Source organism: Plutella xylostella, chromosome 30 (genome assembly GCF_932276165.1).
Source record: "Plutella xylostella chromosome 30, ilPluXylo3.1, whole genome shotgun sequence".
Classification (NCBI taxonomy): Eukaryota; Metazoa; Arthropoda; class Insecta; order Lepidoptera; family Plutellidae; genus Plutella; species Plutella xylostella.
In genome coordinates this window covers 2,415,647-2,431,887 of record NC_064010.1, presented here as the reverse complement: position 1 = coordinate 2,431,887, position 16,241 = coordinate 2,415,647, and the positions used below count along the sequence as shown (strand labels likewise).

Genomic DNA, 16,241 nt, shown 5'->3' with positions numbered 1-16,241 from the left:
AACGATATAGAGTCGCAGCCTTTAGATGCGCTTCGTAAAACCGTAGGTATACCTTATATCTGGCCATTTGACTTAAGCTGCGTACAGACCGGCCCAACGAACGGGTTTCGTTGACCTTCGTTGCTGCAATCTGCCCTGTATTATGAATGATAAATATCCATCGTTGGCATAACCGTTGGCGTTCGTTGGACGTTCGTTGGTCCGGTCTGTACGCACTACGCAGCTTTAGGCATAGCAAGGCAATAGGCATGGCTAACAGTTCTAAACGCTTCATACCAAGGACTTTGCTTCTTACCTAACTCTTTGCCCATTGTAAACTGTTGTTTGGCTATTCCAGCGACATACAGGGTGGTGCTAAAGTGGTAACTACAGTAAGCCGTAATGGGATGACCCGGGGGGTTCTATGACACTCTGAGTTACCCGTTTTCGGTTTTCTATTACATTACAGCAGGTATTATAGGTCTTTGGATAAACTTTGTTCTGAAAATACGTGTGGAGACATCTATGTTTCCTATTGTCAAACTATTTTACTGTTTCAGCTCGCAGCTGTTGTAGCTTGTAGCTCCAATCTCTTTAAGCCTTCCTGATTCGCGGTATTGCCGCTAGATGACGTGCTTGTAACTTTTTTACAGTAGCTAATGTTCACTTAATTTTTCCACGGTCCACGTAAAGATAAAAAAACAGTTTTGTTAATAAGGAATACCCATGAAATACCTATTTATGTCAAGCATTCATGTTAATAGGGAAAATTAAACGAAAAGTATCAATGTCTTTTACATTTTATTTGGTTGATATTGCTCATATAGATAGTTATAATAAATGCTAAGTACTTCTTACAATACATAACAAATAATACTTACGTGGTTCTTTAGTGAACCTTTCTCTATTAACATTATCCTACACACGTTTTGAGTAGAATTATTGTTTATTCAACATTCTTACATTATAAATACATGGGTACAAAAAAAAACATTCAACAACAGAGCCATGAATATCTGTTTGCATTCTTGCACCACCTTATCGTCGCAACTATCCATATTATATTCTATACCCTGTGGGGGTGTAAGTACCTGCACCTGGCTCTCTTTAATCTTTGCGCATAATCCCCAAGGTCTAAACTGCCATCCTAAGCTTGGACCATTTCCCACCACGCTGGTACACTTTGTTTTTCCCATTCATGTTTATAAAATAATAATAATGGTCTCCTACCCAGTCTTGAATTCTTAATCACTGTAGCAATAAATAAAAACATTTAAATAAGCTTTTAGTTAGTATGCGTAACCTAAATAGTAGCTTTATCTAACTGCGCCAACTGATGCGCTAGCCGTTCTTCCCGGGCTCGCCGTGCTTGCCCAAGCACTCTTTTCTCTGCAAACTTACTAACAAACGTCTCAACCGGAACATTACCTAACAGAAACTGTTCCGCTATAACCTCTGCATCCTCGTCAGCTTTCAGCGCAGCCTCTTTCAAGCACTCCCGTATCCGGTGAGGGTCATACTTCTCTGAGAGCTTCTGATGCTTGTTGTTAAGCTCTTCGTAATTCATTTTCATCTGAACAATGCTGGATATTCGATCAATTACGTCTGTTTTCAGTGTATCAACCATTTCTTGCTTCTCCATGTTGTCTTTTGCCATCTTTTCTATGCTACACATGACCGCCTCTGTTTCTAAATCTAACTGTAGGAGTTGTGGATCGCTCTCCAAGAATTGGTCCTGAAGATCTTGGTTTTCAAGTATTTCTTGCAGTTCTTCAATAGTCAAGTTCTGTAGTTCTGGAAACATGAGCGGGACTGTGCTGGCGGTGTGCTGATGCTCATTTGTCGTTTCCTCCTCATTACTCGGCATGCGAGGGGCTGATTTCTGGAATTCTCTGATGATCGCCTGTACGACACGTCCCAGATCTGAATGCTGTGTGTAATTCAGAAGCCCTGGTGCCCCTAGAACCTGGTTGGAGTTATCTGCGATCCACGGGTGAGGAAAAGCTGGATTAACAAATATGACGGGCTTCTCACTAGGAAATTCCGGGGTCAGAATGATGCTGAGACTCATGCTACGCCCGTCTGCGTTAAAGTCTACCCTATATTCTTCATTTGCTGATATTTCAGTGACATTGTCGTTGAATATTTTAAGAGTATCGATTTGCCGTTTTCTCATGTCCTGATCCCCGTAGAATGGCCTGGGCAGCATACTGATGGTCTTTTCGTCTGGAATGAAAAAATAATACAACACGATAAGACAAAATATTACCCAAAATACTGAATTAGCTTATGACCAACAAACTATACTTACGATTAACAAAGCCAAAATGTATTCCCACCAACCAAGGGAGGCTCAGAGCCGTAATAGAAGATTGATATATTGGTTAGTGGTGTCGTTTATATTAAATAAACATAAAATCAGTGCAAAAACTTTGAAAAATTCAGAAAATAAAAAACTCGTTTATTTATTTGAGAAAAGACAAAATTGTACACTACGATTTTGACATTGACAGTTGACAGATCAATAAAAACAGGAGGTGCGTTGCGAAATATATTTTGACTGCCGAAGGAGGAGGGTAATGTTTTTACAACGCTAGGTTTGTTGGTTGAGAGAAGGCGTTATTATTCCGAGGTTGCACTAAAGAGCGTTTTGATTCTGGAGTTTTGATATCACTCGACCTATAGACGCTATAACAAAGGTCTAGACTCTAGAGAGTCTACGATAAAGAGATGCTTCTTCTTCAATCTTCGCCACCAATTAACCTTAATAATTTGCCTTACAGCTAAAAAAAAACACAAGCACATTTACAGTATTAAAACATACCTACTGCTATTTAAATAAAGTAGGCTCCACAAAAGATGTAGGTACCTACAGTCGTACATCCTACAATTCTGCTAAAACGTGAAAGCTTGTATATGTGTGCGTTCGTGAATGTCTACGTACTCTTTCATCAAAATACGGCTGAACCGATTTTGAAGAAATTTGGTCTTACCCGAGTTTATTACTCCAAAGAGTAAAGTATAATACTTGTAGGAAGTTGATACCCTGACTTTGGTTTTCTGTGTTATTTACTGCAAAAATCCATATATTTTGGCTGTAACTTTTCCTTGATAGATAAATGAATAACTAGTTAGGTAGGTAAACAAGTACTTGCTACTTTTTATTCGGGATTCTCAAAAAAAAGGTCAAAGAATAAGCTAAGTATACAGATATTTTATAATGACGGCCATCCGATCTCATGCTATTCAGAACCTGTGATATGGGTATCGGACAGCTGACATACCTACCTATCTACACCATAACCACAAGATTTCTATGATATACACAAATACATATTGTATACATAGGTATTAAGACTCAAGTTATGTCTTCAAACAAATATTTGTCCCGATCGGGGATCGAACCCGGGACCTTCGGCATAGCAGTCAGGGTCACTAAACATTACACCATTCGGTCGTCAAACGTCTTTACTATATAGCTTCCATGTTTTTGTATTTATGACGTATCCTTATGTCTGGTAAGTAAAGTTGGTTTTCCTTTGCTGTCGTTAAAAATGTATGGGATTTGAACTGTCTAAAAACCAATAATATAATGGACAGAGTATAGTTATTATACAATGTGTTGTTTTTCGAACCCGACAAACTTTAAGGGTGTAATCTACGAGTGATTACATCGAGAAAACACCCCCATATGTGGGGTCAAACCTCAATATTCTAGAAATGGCGGCTTTTTTAAAGTACTTAGTTTTCATAAAAAATCATATCTCGATGTTTAACCGCCTCACGGACTTCGCAGGCGGTTAAGTCGGCACCAGACACTCCGCGGTTCACAGAAGCCAGCTGGGCGTTGGGTTAGTTAGATAGTTTGCGAGATGGTGGGTTTTCGCTCCATTCGCTACTCCACGCATCGCCATCTTTCCACGAAGGGTTGTATGTGTGGAAGCTTTTGGCGGGAGGGTCACGTGACTTAAGCCGTGTCTTTTTTATTAGGAATTCTTTTTTATTAGATTAGATGCTTGTAACTTATTTTAAATGTACATAACTTTTTAGCAGTTGTGCCTTTTTTTATTGGATAGCGATGACTTTTTGCGGATAAAATCATTTTATTTCATGTCCGTAAGGCGTTTAAATCTCGAGATATGATTTTTTTTATAAAAACTAAGTATCTAAAACTTTAAAATGGCCGCCATTTCTAGAATATTGAGATTTGACCCTCCATATGGGAGTGTTTTCTCGATGAAATCACTCGTAGAATTACAACCTTAAAGTTTGTCGGGTTCGAAAAAAAAACACATTGTATAGGGTCCGATGCCGATGTTTGTTCAACTCGCTTCTCATCCATCGTCGTCGGTGGAATAACTGTCTAAGGAAGGAAGCATGTCGGACGGTGCAGACTACAGAATGTTACTCAAGCTCAAGCTACAATAACCAAACCAACTTTCAAATCCCCCTAAATTCATCACTGAAAGTCGCATTACTTTTGAACGGCTATGCAAAATTCGATAAAATATGTCTTAGAACACTCTGGTTAACATTACTTATAAATAACCATTAAAAAATAAAACGAAAATCGGTTTAGCCATTTGGAAGGTACACAACCACACACAGATACATACACCGATACACAGACACGTTAAACGTATAACATCCCTCTTTTTCCGTTGGGGGTTAAATAACCAATTCACGAGAGCTAGTAGTCATAAAATTGGTAATTTCGCAAGATAGAGAGTCGTATTCAGGAGCATCCGAAACATCGTTTTTCTAGAGCGACCCCACTGTGATTACGGTGCGACGATGTCGAGAGAGAATACATCTGTGTATCATTTTACGAATCGCCATTCGATGATCAGCCGCGATTGACCAAGAACCTCCCGCGCCCCTCTCGACTGACCAAAGGGGGGGAGAAGACTTATTGAGGTCACATCACAAAGAAGCCTCGGCGATATCCGATCATACATGATACTCCAAGCTGAGGCGACAGTCGAACTCCTTGGCATAACAAAGTGCGATCATCTGCCGAAAAAAAGTTAATTCCCGCCAATAGTCCCGAAAGTCGAGAAAAAAATCCGCAAGATATCCGACGATACCTTTGCATAAGAACGCGAAGTGCCAACGGCGATTTTTATGTAATGTGCTGTAATAAAGTTGCATAACAATCATTTTGGCCTCATATTTTGGCGGGTTGCAATAGTCTGTCGTCCACCATGGAGGTAGCTGTCCGCGCGCTTTCCATTCGCAACAGTGCGTTCGAATATTAAATAATATTTTTTCTTAAAAAGTAGTTGTGGTGTGCCGGTGTGTGCTCATAAAAAGTGATCGTGACTTTTGACCTATTTTTTTATTCTCCCCCTATTGGGTTATTGGAAAAGGTGCTCTAGGATTTCAAATTGGGTGAGTACACTAAATTGTGCAACGTTGATTTTGCAATGATTATGTTATGTCATTGTTCCCGTGGTTGGGTTTATAATTTATTCTATTATTTCATAAGTCTATCTCTACTTTTATTAATATTTTTCTGAGCTCTATAAACTGGGCTTTGCCAGTTCTGGTTTTGTGAAAGTAATAACTTTGTCGTGTCGGAAATAAGAAGTCATCAGCCATTTTTTATGAAACACCTTGTGTGTGCTACTTTTTATTTCATAACACCTACTTGTCATGTTAGCTTATGGGACCGCGAAGAAAGCGATGGATAGATAAACAAACTACATTACATAGAACATAGTTATATCAAATATAGAATAAAGAAATAATTTAGAAATAATTTAGAGATCATAAGAAATAATTTAGAAATCAATACTAATCATTATTTTCCAGTTTACAAAATATTAAATATCTGAGCGAATAGCCTTATTTTACATCTAAATACCTACCCCGGATGGGAATCAAACCCTGGACCTTTGAGCCAGTCAGGGTCACTAACCACTTCACCATTCGATCGTCATATCATATTTTGATGCATACCTATATCTCAAACTAGGTTTGTTATACTACTGTACTGTACTACCACTTTTATAGTAAAATTAATCATGATTTTCACTTATTACCTACATTCAGACAGATAGCAATGTGTGTATTTAATTATTCTTAAAAACGATAACATTCTTTAAATCTTATTTCTTTTGTTTTAAATAACAAAAACCCAAGTTTATGGATGCTACGAAATGTGCGCATTATGCCCATACAAAAGAAGTCAACGGGATACCTGAACTTACACATTAAACAAATCGTTTCAGTTAAGCTTCATAAAGACTATATTTTACAAACAGCCAAAATAATTTATAGGTTATACTTACTATTTTTTATCGTTATCTAATACTATATAGTTATCCTTAATTTTATGAGGAAACCAATCTTTAAAAACAGAAAGACTAATAACTAATATAATAAGAGCTTAGTGTAAGTTCCATTGAGACAATCACCAAATTACTTTTTTTTAAACGAAAAAAAACGAACTTAACGACGCCTTTTGCAATATTTAAGTTAATTTAAATTTTTCTAATTTCCTATTAAATGTTTAAAAAATTGGGACCACCTGATGTGTCTGCAATTTGTAAGTGAAACTGTTTCTTTGCACGTGAGTGTAGTATTTACTGAATCACTTGAATAAGATGGTATATAATAAGTTATGTAAATTATCATTTCCTCCTTCCTATCCAGAAATAAATTCTTTCTAATAGGTCAATGGCATCGCTGGATATAAATACCTGATCGTATGCAGGAAGATTAATACATTAATACTCCTTTGTTATTTATTCAAAAAGGACAATGCCAGTCTGGGAATAAACGTCATTATAATAACTTTAATTTAAATATCAACCGAGAGTGCAGTATAAAATTTAAGTAGAGAATTTATTCTTTCATCCTTTACACCAAGGTTTAATCTCACAAATCTGAAGTTGCAAACAACACGTCCGTACATTGTTATCGAGCATGCGAAGATTGCGATGTCATCATTAGTACGTGATGACCGTAGTTTCAACACCTTTCACACTTATCTGCGCATTTGGGTGACCAGGAATATGAATGACTGATAATAAATAGAATACAATACATAGATTGTTACGAATACAAGAGATAGAATATTATTTATTTTGTACACCAAAAAAGACAAAATTAGAATACTTTTAACCACTTTATTGAACACTAAAGAAAACATAAGAACATAAACATACTTAGGTATAGCCTATAAACAATGTACCGGCCTTATGGCAGAGTCTTCAAGATTTTAGATAATTTAGGTTATGTAAGAAGTAATATAATAATAATATAATATACTTATGGGGACATATCACACACGGCCATCCAACCGCGATATATCTACACAGATATATAATATATTATATTGAGTACGTTAATACATTTGAACACCCAACACCTTGGTAGAAATATCTGTCTTTAAACAAACACCTGCCCCGGCCGGACATCGAATACGGGACCTTCGTATAGCAGCCAGGGTCACTAACCACTACACCATTCGGTCATCTGTAAAATAACTGCATGAGAACGGTCTGAGTTCAGTAAGCATGCATTTGTATACCCACTTGACAAAGTGCAATAATAATAAAACAATAAAGAATTCAAGTCAGACCATTGTGTCAGTAAATAAATGCGGTCACGTGTGACCTGAATAAAAGCATCACTGTGCCATAACTTCATTTCAATTTGCTCATCAAAGACTGCTACAAGGTCCATAAACTCCTGTGGACCAGAAAAAACAGGCGAAAGGCAGAAGAGGCTGTCAAACACCTCGTAAATGTGTCAAATCCATACTAATTAAATAGTATTGGGCCACTTGGGGCTGCTCTATTTGTTGGTCAACACCATGGCTTGTCCGATGTTAAAGTAAAATGTTTTTTTAAGCATGTATACATACCGTTATATATTTTTTCAAAGAAACCCTCTTCTCTAAAGCAGGATAATAAAAACAAAATATTCCACATAAAAAACAAACCTTCACTACATTATCTAGTTAAACCGTGAAAATAATCACATGAAGATTTTATTTATTTATTTAATCCTTTATTGCAAAAATATATAAATAAATGTACAAAGGGTGGACTTAATGCTAAAAGCATTTTCTTCCAGTCAACCCACAGGAAGTACAGGAGAAACTATGTTAAAGGTGTGCAAAAAATAATAAATGCAATGTCACTCAATAATTATTTTACGAGCTATTCAACTTCTGTTTCTGAAAAACGGCAACTATTAATTCTATTCTTAACTAAATTAAGTGCATACTTACACGTGCAAATACTTATTAAGTTCAATGTCCCGTAAACGTATTAAAACAATGCTTTGAATGACTCGCTCTTTACGTATATGTTTGTTCTTTGAAACAACTAATTTCGAGTGAAAAGTTCCTGAAACATTCTGAACAAAGGTTAATTGTTCACAGTAACTGGTCTCATTACAGAGATGCGAAGTTTGGACATACCGTTAAGTTTTAGTGTGGGTTAGTGGGTTGCGAATACGAGAGTAAAGACACGCTAGCTGTGCAACAGAATCGAGTGCCAACACCAAAAGAAGTTTCTCTATTAGGGCAACTACAATGCTCTGTAATTTATGACATTAACGTGGTAAACATATTCTTCTTCATTCATTATTTTAGGTATACCTACCAGATTAACGAAAATGATAATCATATTTCATGATGGGTTCTTTTGCGTCGCGCCTAGACGAAACGCAGATTTGGCATACAATGCGTTGTGCCGTTCCGACAACGAATGGGGCTTCACCCTTAGTTGGGGCACATTTCCATTTTACTTTATAAATGGACTTATAATGGTAGGTAAAGTACGTAAGAAACTTGCAACGCAATGACCTTTTGAGCTTAAATAATTTTTTTCATCGCGAATTATTTTAAAATTTTCAAAATCCTAACTTCCTAACTTAATATTATAAATGCGAATGTAACTGTGTCTGTCTGTCTGTCTGTTACTCTTTTACGCCAAAACTACAGAACGGATTGAATGAAATTTAGTATACAGATAATCTAGAGCCTGAGAAAGAACATAGGCTACTTTTTATCGCGGAATTCCCACGGAAAAACTTTTGAAGGCGAAGCGAAGCTCGCGAGAACAGCTAGTTATTAATAAGTGGTAGTCGCTTGGATAGTTCAAGCATAATGACTTCTTAATAAAACTCTATCCTCTAAATGCATTGTATAGCATTATAATATATAGCTCAACCACATGATGCAACATTGAACATTATCGTTGCTGAATTAAACTAGTGTTGAATTCTTTCGTTTGGCCCACTGACCTCGAAATTGACGTTACATAACGGAAGGTACGACGAACGTCGGCTGTCAAAATTATACGCGAAGCCATGCGAACTGGACAAAGATCTTATACCACCCACAGACCTATAGGTATGACTAGCTGCCAAAAATGCAATCATTTCTATGTGAACCGGGCGTGCCGATATTTGTATAGGAATTACTCGTACCTAGTTACCTATTATTTTTGACACTGATAATGACAGCTGGACGGAACTAAAGGTTAAACCAAAAGTTGATCATAATTACGATCAACCTTTTAACACGCGTTGTAGGTATGTACACTTGGGGAATCTAGTGTTATATGTATAGGTCTGTGCTACCACCCTACTTGGCTATTAGTATTTGCGTATGTTCTAAAACTGCCATGTGTGTGCGGTCTGTACTTATACTCACATTGGTATTTGGTAAATACAGCAAACATCCAACAACAAATACGAATAGCCAAGTGGGGTGCCAGCATTAAAGTACACTTGTCCAAAATTAATAATGCACATGCAGATCTTCACACCCGAATCATTAAATCGTAAGAGCCTTAAAAATACACTTGCATTTTGCACCTTGTTCGAAAGAAATAGGAGTCAATATCATGTGTCACATAATCGAAACCAACCGATCTGTCAAAGATTTCTATGCGCATTATCAATTTTGGAGCACTGTATACCCGTTTGCGCTCCACGACATCGTAATCGACGTAAATAAACGTCACTGTATGCTAATTCGCGATAAAGACGGCAATTTGAGTTATCAATACTAGTTATTAAGAAATCTTTGTTAAGACAATAAACAATTTTGTATTTTTTTTTTGTATTTTTTTTATTTGAATGAGGTTTACAAGTCGATAAAGATGCAGTGCAACCGGGTCTGATAGAATGTCACCTATAACTTAATTCCAGTGATATTTCATGTAACTAATATTTGATTGACTTGATATAATTGACGGCTGAATGACAATGAAGGTCCCGGGTTCGATTCCCGGCTGGGGCAGATGTTTGTTTAAAGACAGATATTTGTACTTGGGTCTTGGGTGTTGATAACCTAACCTAACCTAACATAACCTAACCTATATTTAGTATGTATCTATCTATGTATTTGTGTAGATATATCAGCTGTCCGACACCCATAACACAGGTTCTGCCTAGCTTGGGGTTAGATGGCCGTGTGGGAGATGTCCCCACATATTTATTTATATATTTGTTTAATAGAATAAATAAATAATTGCTTAATTCCTCCAAACACCAGCTGAGTAAAAGTGTGTGTATCCACTGTCCGCGATCTTGACATACTTTTTGGTGACTTTTACATTCTTCACCGCACCGACCGCCCGGGGGTCACTCTCTAATCGACAAACGAAGAAACGAGAATGGTCACTCCATCGGCACGCTTAATACAACGAGATAGAGTCGTAGTTAGCGAGTTATACAGGGTGTTGCAAAAAGGGTATGCTAAGCCGAAAGGGGGTAGAAAAATCACGTTTTTTTTTTTCTTTTTCCATAGTAACTTTGTTGGTCACGTGACTTTTCTCGAAAAAAAAATCGGGTATACTTAGCCGAAAGGGTGACTCAGGGGGTCCTTCTGAACAACTTTTGAAAATTCGCCCTTGTACTTGATCTCTCCGTCTTCCTCATCCAACCACAGTAACCCAAAAAAAACATATTATGTACCATGTACATTATTACCCAATTGAAATGTTGTCTCTTTACTTGCAGGTTAAAATACCATGACTCCGGATTGACGGACTCAAAAAACCCTTCACCATGTCAGCGACTGCCATAGCTACCAACCCCCCCTTCGTTACCATGGCAACCAGAATACCAGAAGTACCCACAGAGTCCAACTACTTCGAAGAGAATTTAGCCAAAGCTAGGATATGTCTCGAATGTACTGAGAGCGAGAAAAGGATAGCAGATGTGGACTTCAATAGCAATGTGATACAAGATGGTGACAGAGTGAGCAGGACGGAGATACAGAGGTTTTATCATGGGAAGAATATATTTGTCACTGGTGGTACAGGTGAGTGGTGTTTTGTGTAATTTAAAGGATAACTTAAAAAATACACTCGCGAACATTGAAAAATTTTCACCTACAAAATGACCCAATTTTTTTATCATTTAGTAACTAATTTAAAAGTAAGTATAGTGCCACAAACTTACCTGTTCCAGTGACAGCTCACGTAAATGTGTAATATTTCTTCATTCTATATGATTTTAAGATTGCCTATAGTAGTAATTCGCCCTTGCGGTATTAATAAACCCATCTAATCCTTAACAATATATAATTCATTAGTAAGTAATGAGATATGGATCAATTTAGTTCGCTCTCACCGGAACAGATAAGTTTGTGGAACTGTACTTAATATTCTGATGCGCTGCTAAAATGTACTTCAATATTGCAAACAGCGTAATTAAGCTAGTTTTTTTCGTTTACTTACGAGTAATTTGGTGCTATTGTCACTGGAACTTTTTCATTGCTCGTGAGTGCTTTCTACATTAACAATATTACCTTGCACGTAACAGAGGAAAGTCCGATGATGATCAGAAAAAGCATGGGTCATCCGTGACGAATGAAAACAACCGTTCTTGCTAACTCATAAAACTCACATTACAATAACATAATGTCATAATGTTATAGGTGCGATAGTGGGTCAGTGTGCTAGACCCTTTAGTAAAACGTGATGCATTGTGCATTACCAACCAACCCGCACTAGGCCAGCGTGGTGGACTAGGCCTAAACCCTTCCTTCATTGGAAGGAGACCCGTGCCCCAGCAGTGGGGACGTAATGGGTCGTGATGATGATTGTGCATTGTACTAAAAATCTCAGGAACCAATGGGAGCCACACCTGTATATTATGATGTTACAGGATGTTGCAAAAACATTATATTAACCTCCTGACACCTGGCGTGCTATGAGTAGGACATTGAAAAAAAATATAATATATAGTTTAAAAATACCTATATTAAAAGTTTTATGGAGTATCCCTGTTATTCCTTTAAAGTTTTATAAAGTACCTATCCCTAAAACAATTTGTTCTTTGACAAAGCGACAAAACAGTTCAGTAGTATTTTTTTTTTTTTTTTTTAAATTTATTACCAATTTTTACATTTATACCTCTCGGGGTCAGGAGGTTAAGGGGGCGTCTCTACATTAATATGTGGTGGCAGAGTCAGACTCTTTGGGCCAGTGTACGTAAGCACTTTTGCATTTAACGTGTATGTTAATCATCATAAGTAGTTACATTATAAATTTAATATTGTTCAACAAATGCAAAATTTAAGTATAGGAAACGATGAATTAAACAAAATTGCTTTATCCGTCACTGGTATTTAAAAATCTTAGATAAAGTTTCTAAAACCTATCTTAAAACCACTAAGATCACGCATCATCAATAACTAATCAGAGAGCACGCATTTATCTATAGGTATAAAGTATCCGGTAATTTATTTACAAGAAACAATAATTAAATTCAGTTTTACTGTAACTTAATTGTTTTATTATTAAGTGGACTATCATCTTATACGCACACGATAATTGATTACGGATATCCTAAACATTGTATGTATTATTACCCACGTAACATAAATATTTTCATTTACATAAATGCAAACCTGAAAAATATCACAGAGGTAGAGTGGCCTTCCAGGGCTTTAGCCCACCTGGTCTATGTCCAAAGGCCCTAAGGTAACCCTTAGTGGTTTTTCTGTTTCTCGATGAGGAAGGCTAAGGACAGGCTTGAGAGAAATTTATGACTTATGAGACTTGGTTAAACACCAAACTCATTTGTAACTTTGTTTCCGTAATTTATAATGTTCCTGTAGAGATCGATCACAGCGCAAAAGGCCGCCTATTGTACATTGATTTTAGTCTTTTGTTTTTGTATGTTCGGTTTATGTGATGTACTCACGAGCAAAGAAAAGGTTCCACTCACAAAATGCGGATGCCAAACGACCCCAATTTTTTCAAACATTTAATTTAGAATTTGAACAAAATACTACAGTTTTTAGTTATTAATATCCTGATGCTCTGATAAATGTACTTCAATGTTGCAGGAGGCGTCATTAAGCTAGCCTTTTCCGTTTAGGAGTAATTTGGTTATCTTCTCAGTGGAAACTTTTCATTGCCCGTGAGTGTAAGTATTCTATTCTATTATATTCTCACTCACCACACCTCCACTCGTCCCCAGGGTTCCTCGGCAAGGTGCTGCTAGAGAAGCTGCTGCGGTGCTGTCCCGGAGTGGAGAATGTCTATCTGCTGGTGCGGCAGAAGCGAGGCAAGGATATCTACACCAGGGTCGACGAGATCTTTGATGACCCCGTAAGTGGATTAATAGCCTTTTTAACCCCAGACTACGAGACAAGGACAGATAATGTAGATACACGAGGGTGGATGAGATCTTTGATGATCCGGTAAGTGGATATGGTGATTTACAACGTCTTTTTAACCCTAGACTACGAGGCAAGGATATCTACACGAGGGTCGATAAGATTTTTGACGATCTTTGATGACGGTTGACTGGTAGACAATAATAGCACTGTTTGTTGAAACTGTGAAAACATTAAAATACCGATGAATTAAAAAAGCTTCATCGTATTACCCGTAGGTCTTCTTTGTCTCGAAGCAACTTGACTAGTCCATGTCCACGGTAGAGAATGCTCTTAGCATTAAGTCCACCTGATTGTACATCTACTTTTGTAATATGTGCAATAAAAGTATAAATAAATAAATCCAGTGTTTAGAGGCTTTTTAACAATGTCTTGATATTGGCTATCTGTGGTATTATAAAAGACATTGTGTTACTGTCTGAAACAAAACTACAAAAAGAGACAGCATATCTTTTTAAAATCCCAGATGTAGTCATCCTGCAGTGAAAAAGGCCCTAAAAGTTCTGTTTTGCACCGCCTTTTAACCCCCGATGAAAGAGGAGGTGTTATAAGTTTAACGTGTCTTTGTATCTGTCTTGTGTGTATCTGTCTCTGGTAGCGTAGCTCCTACACGGATAAACCGATTTTCGATTTGTTTTTTTTGGGTCATAGGTAAGGTTTACCCGAGAGTTCTTGGCCATATCTTATCAATATCTTCTTAACCTTTCAAAACTTATGCGACTTTTAGTGTTGAATATCGGGGGATTTTTACGTTGGTTAGGTTAGGTTATTACTTCTTATTAAGTATGTACTTGCAGTAAAAATAAATAAGTCGTGATTTTTCTCCGTAAACCACTCACTTAAATAAAGAAGTATATGTCATACAAAAGTTTATTTACACATAATAATGATGAGTAAACAGGAAAACTACGACCTTGCGTCTTGCATTGTGCCAATATTGGCTCGCTCTTGGACAAATGTTGAACGGACGCCCAAGTACCAAGTTCTGCCTTGACATGGAAAACTCATGGTGCAAATTTTATTAATGGGTGGATTTCAACAAGTCCTAAAAAATCTTCATTTCCGTGGACTTTTTTATCTTAAGGTTTTTAATATTAGAAAAACGCTTTTATTAAAGTTTTTGTTAATGTTAGTGATCTTACTAAATGGTTAGCAGATAAGTTAAAAACTTAACGAGATACGGATGATTAAAAATTTCGTGCCACGGCGATGAAACATGCGTTCTCGATAATGAAACAAGCGTCCACGGCAATGAAACAAAGGCCCACGGCAATGAAACAAACTTCCACGGCAATGAAATAACTGTATACAATGGAAATGAAAGAATCAATCCACTGCAATTTTTTAAAAAGACTGTGCGGGAAACGCAAACTTAGACAGGTATGTATGGCGGAAATATTTGGATAGATATTGGAACGAAAGAAAGAACGACAGTATGTATAAAAAATAAGAATATAGTATGGAATTCTCTAAGTAGGATTGTGGGGTCCGTATTGCGACGTATAAAACAAAATGTTTCATTTCACACTAATAACGTTCACAAACCTTGATCATAAACCTTACCTATAACATCTATATTTTCATAAGGTATAATATCCAATTTGTATACTGTTCATTTTATTACACAACACCGGCAAAACACCTAGCACCAAAATATAAAGATAGGTGCGGTTAGGTGCACATGTTGGTCAGCTAAGCGTCCCCCTACATAGCGCAAATAATAATAACGCAGTTAAAACTCCTTGCACCAAAACCTAAACATATAGCGTCTCCCCATGTAGCCCCGCTTCGCTTTTGATGAACATGTGCACTTAACCGCTCCTCCTCGCTTTTCTCGTCATCGCACCTATCTTTAGGTTGTGGTGCTAGAGGTTTTGATGGTGTTGTGTAATTTAACACAGATTATATGATATGATAGAATATTTTATGAACTTTATGCTAAATCATAGTATATTTTAATTGGTATAATAATATGAAATGTACATGTTATCATCATCAGCCTATAATCATCAAATGCTGGACATAGGCCTCGCCCAAGGAGCGCCACAACACTCGGTCCTCGGTCTTCCGAATCCAGCCACTACCGGCTACCTGCCTAAGCTTGCATATTTTGACAGCTATGTTGGTAACCTTAGTCCTCTAACGTAGGTATAACCTCTTTTCTGATAGGTACCATCAATTAGAGAAACCCCAAGCATAGCTCTCTCCATAGCACGCTGAGTGACTTTAAATCGGTGGACCAGTCCCACCATCAGTGTCCACGTCTCTGCACCAAATTTCATAACTGGCAGGGCGCAATGGTTGAAGACTGTTGGATGCGCCTTTCAGCCTCCTTGTCGAAGTTGCTTCTGCCTGAATGGGACCTTTGTGCAATGTGAATATTCTATTCCAAGGTCTAAGCTGACTTTCTAAGCTTGGACCATTTCCCACCACGCTGGTCCACAGGGGGTTGGTGGGTTCACATATTATATAGATGTGCTAAATCAATAGGTAGATATGCAGGATTCATCACGATGTTTTCCTTCACCGTAAGAGCGATGGTATACATTGTATTTAAATTCAAAGGAACGCATTGGTACATGTCAGCGCCGGAATTCGCTTACCT

The 16,241-nt window shown here is 37.3% G+C and overlaps 2 protein-coding genes across 3 annotated transcripts in view; one reads left to right on the top strand and one right to left on the bottom strand.

Annotated features, from left to right (window-relative positions):
• Window positions 1-763: 763 nt before the first annotated feature.
• On the bottom strand, window positions 764-2,467 carry LOC105381487 (vacuolar protein sorting-associated protein 37A). The gene is made up of 2 exons (XM_011551216.3): window positions 2,291-2,467; window positions 764-2,205 (listed from the first exon to the last, which is right to left on the bottom strand). The coding sequence occupies exon 2, from the start codon at window positions 2,186-2,188 to the stop codon at window positions 1,283-1,285; it is 906 nt and encodes a 301-aa protein (XP_011549518.3). The 5' UTR covers window positions 2,189-2,205; window positions 2,291-2,467; the 3' UTR covers window positions 764-1,282.
• A 2,367-nt stretch (window positions 2,468-4,834) lies between these two features.
• Window positions 4,835-16,241, top strand: part of LOC105381486 (fatty acyl-CoA reductase wat) — a 28,493-nt gene continuing 17,086 nt past the window's right edge. The window contains exons 1-3 of one of the 2 annotated variants that reach the window (XM_048632137.1): window positions 4,835-5,370; window positions 10,966-11,269; window positions 13,438-13,568. In XM_048632137.1, the coding sequence (XP_048488094.1) occupies window positions 11,014-11,269; window positions 13,438-13,568 (387 nt within the window). In that variant the 5' untranslated portion in view covers window positions 4,835-5,370; window positions 10,966-11,013. Of the gene's footprint in view, window positions 5,371-10,965; window positions 11,270-13,437; window positions 13,569-13,633; window positions 13,661-16,241 lie in introns of those variants that run through there. The other variant, XM_048632138.1, reaches the window with a different exon arrangement.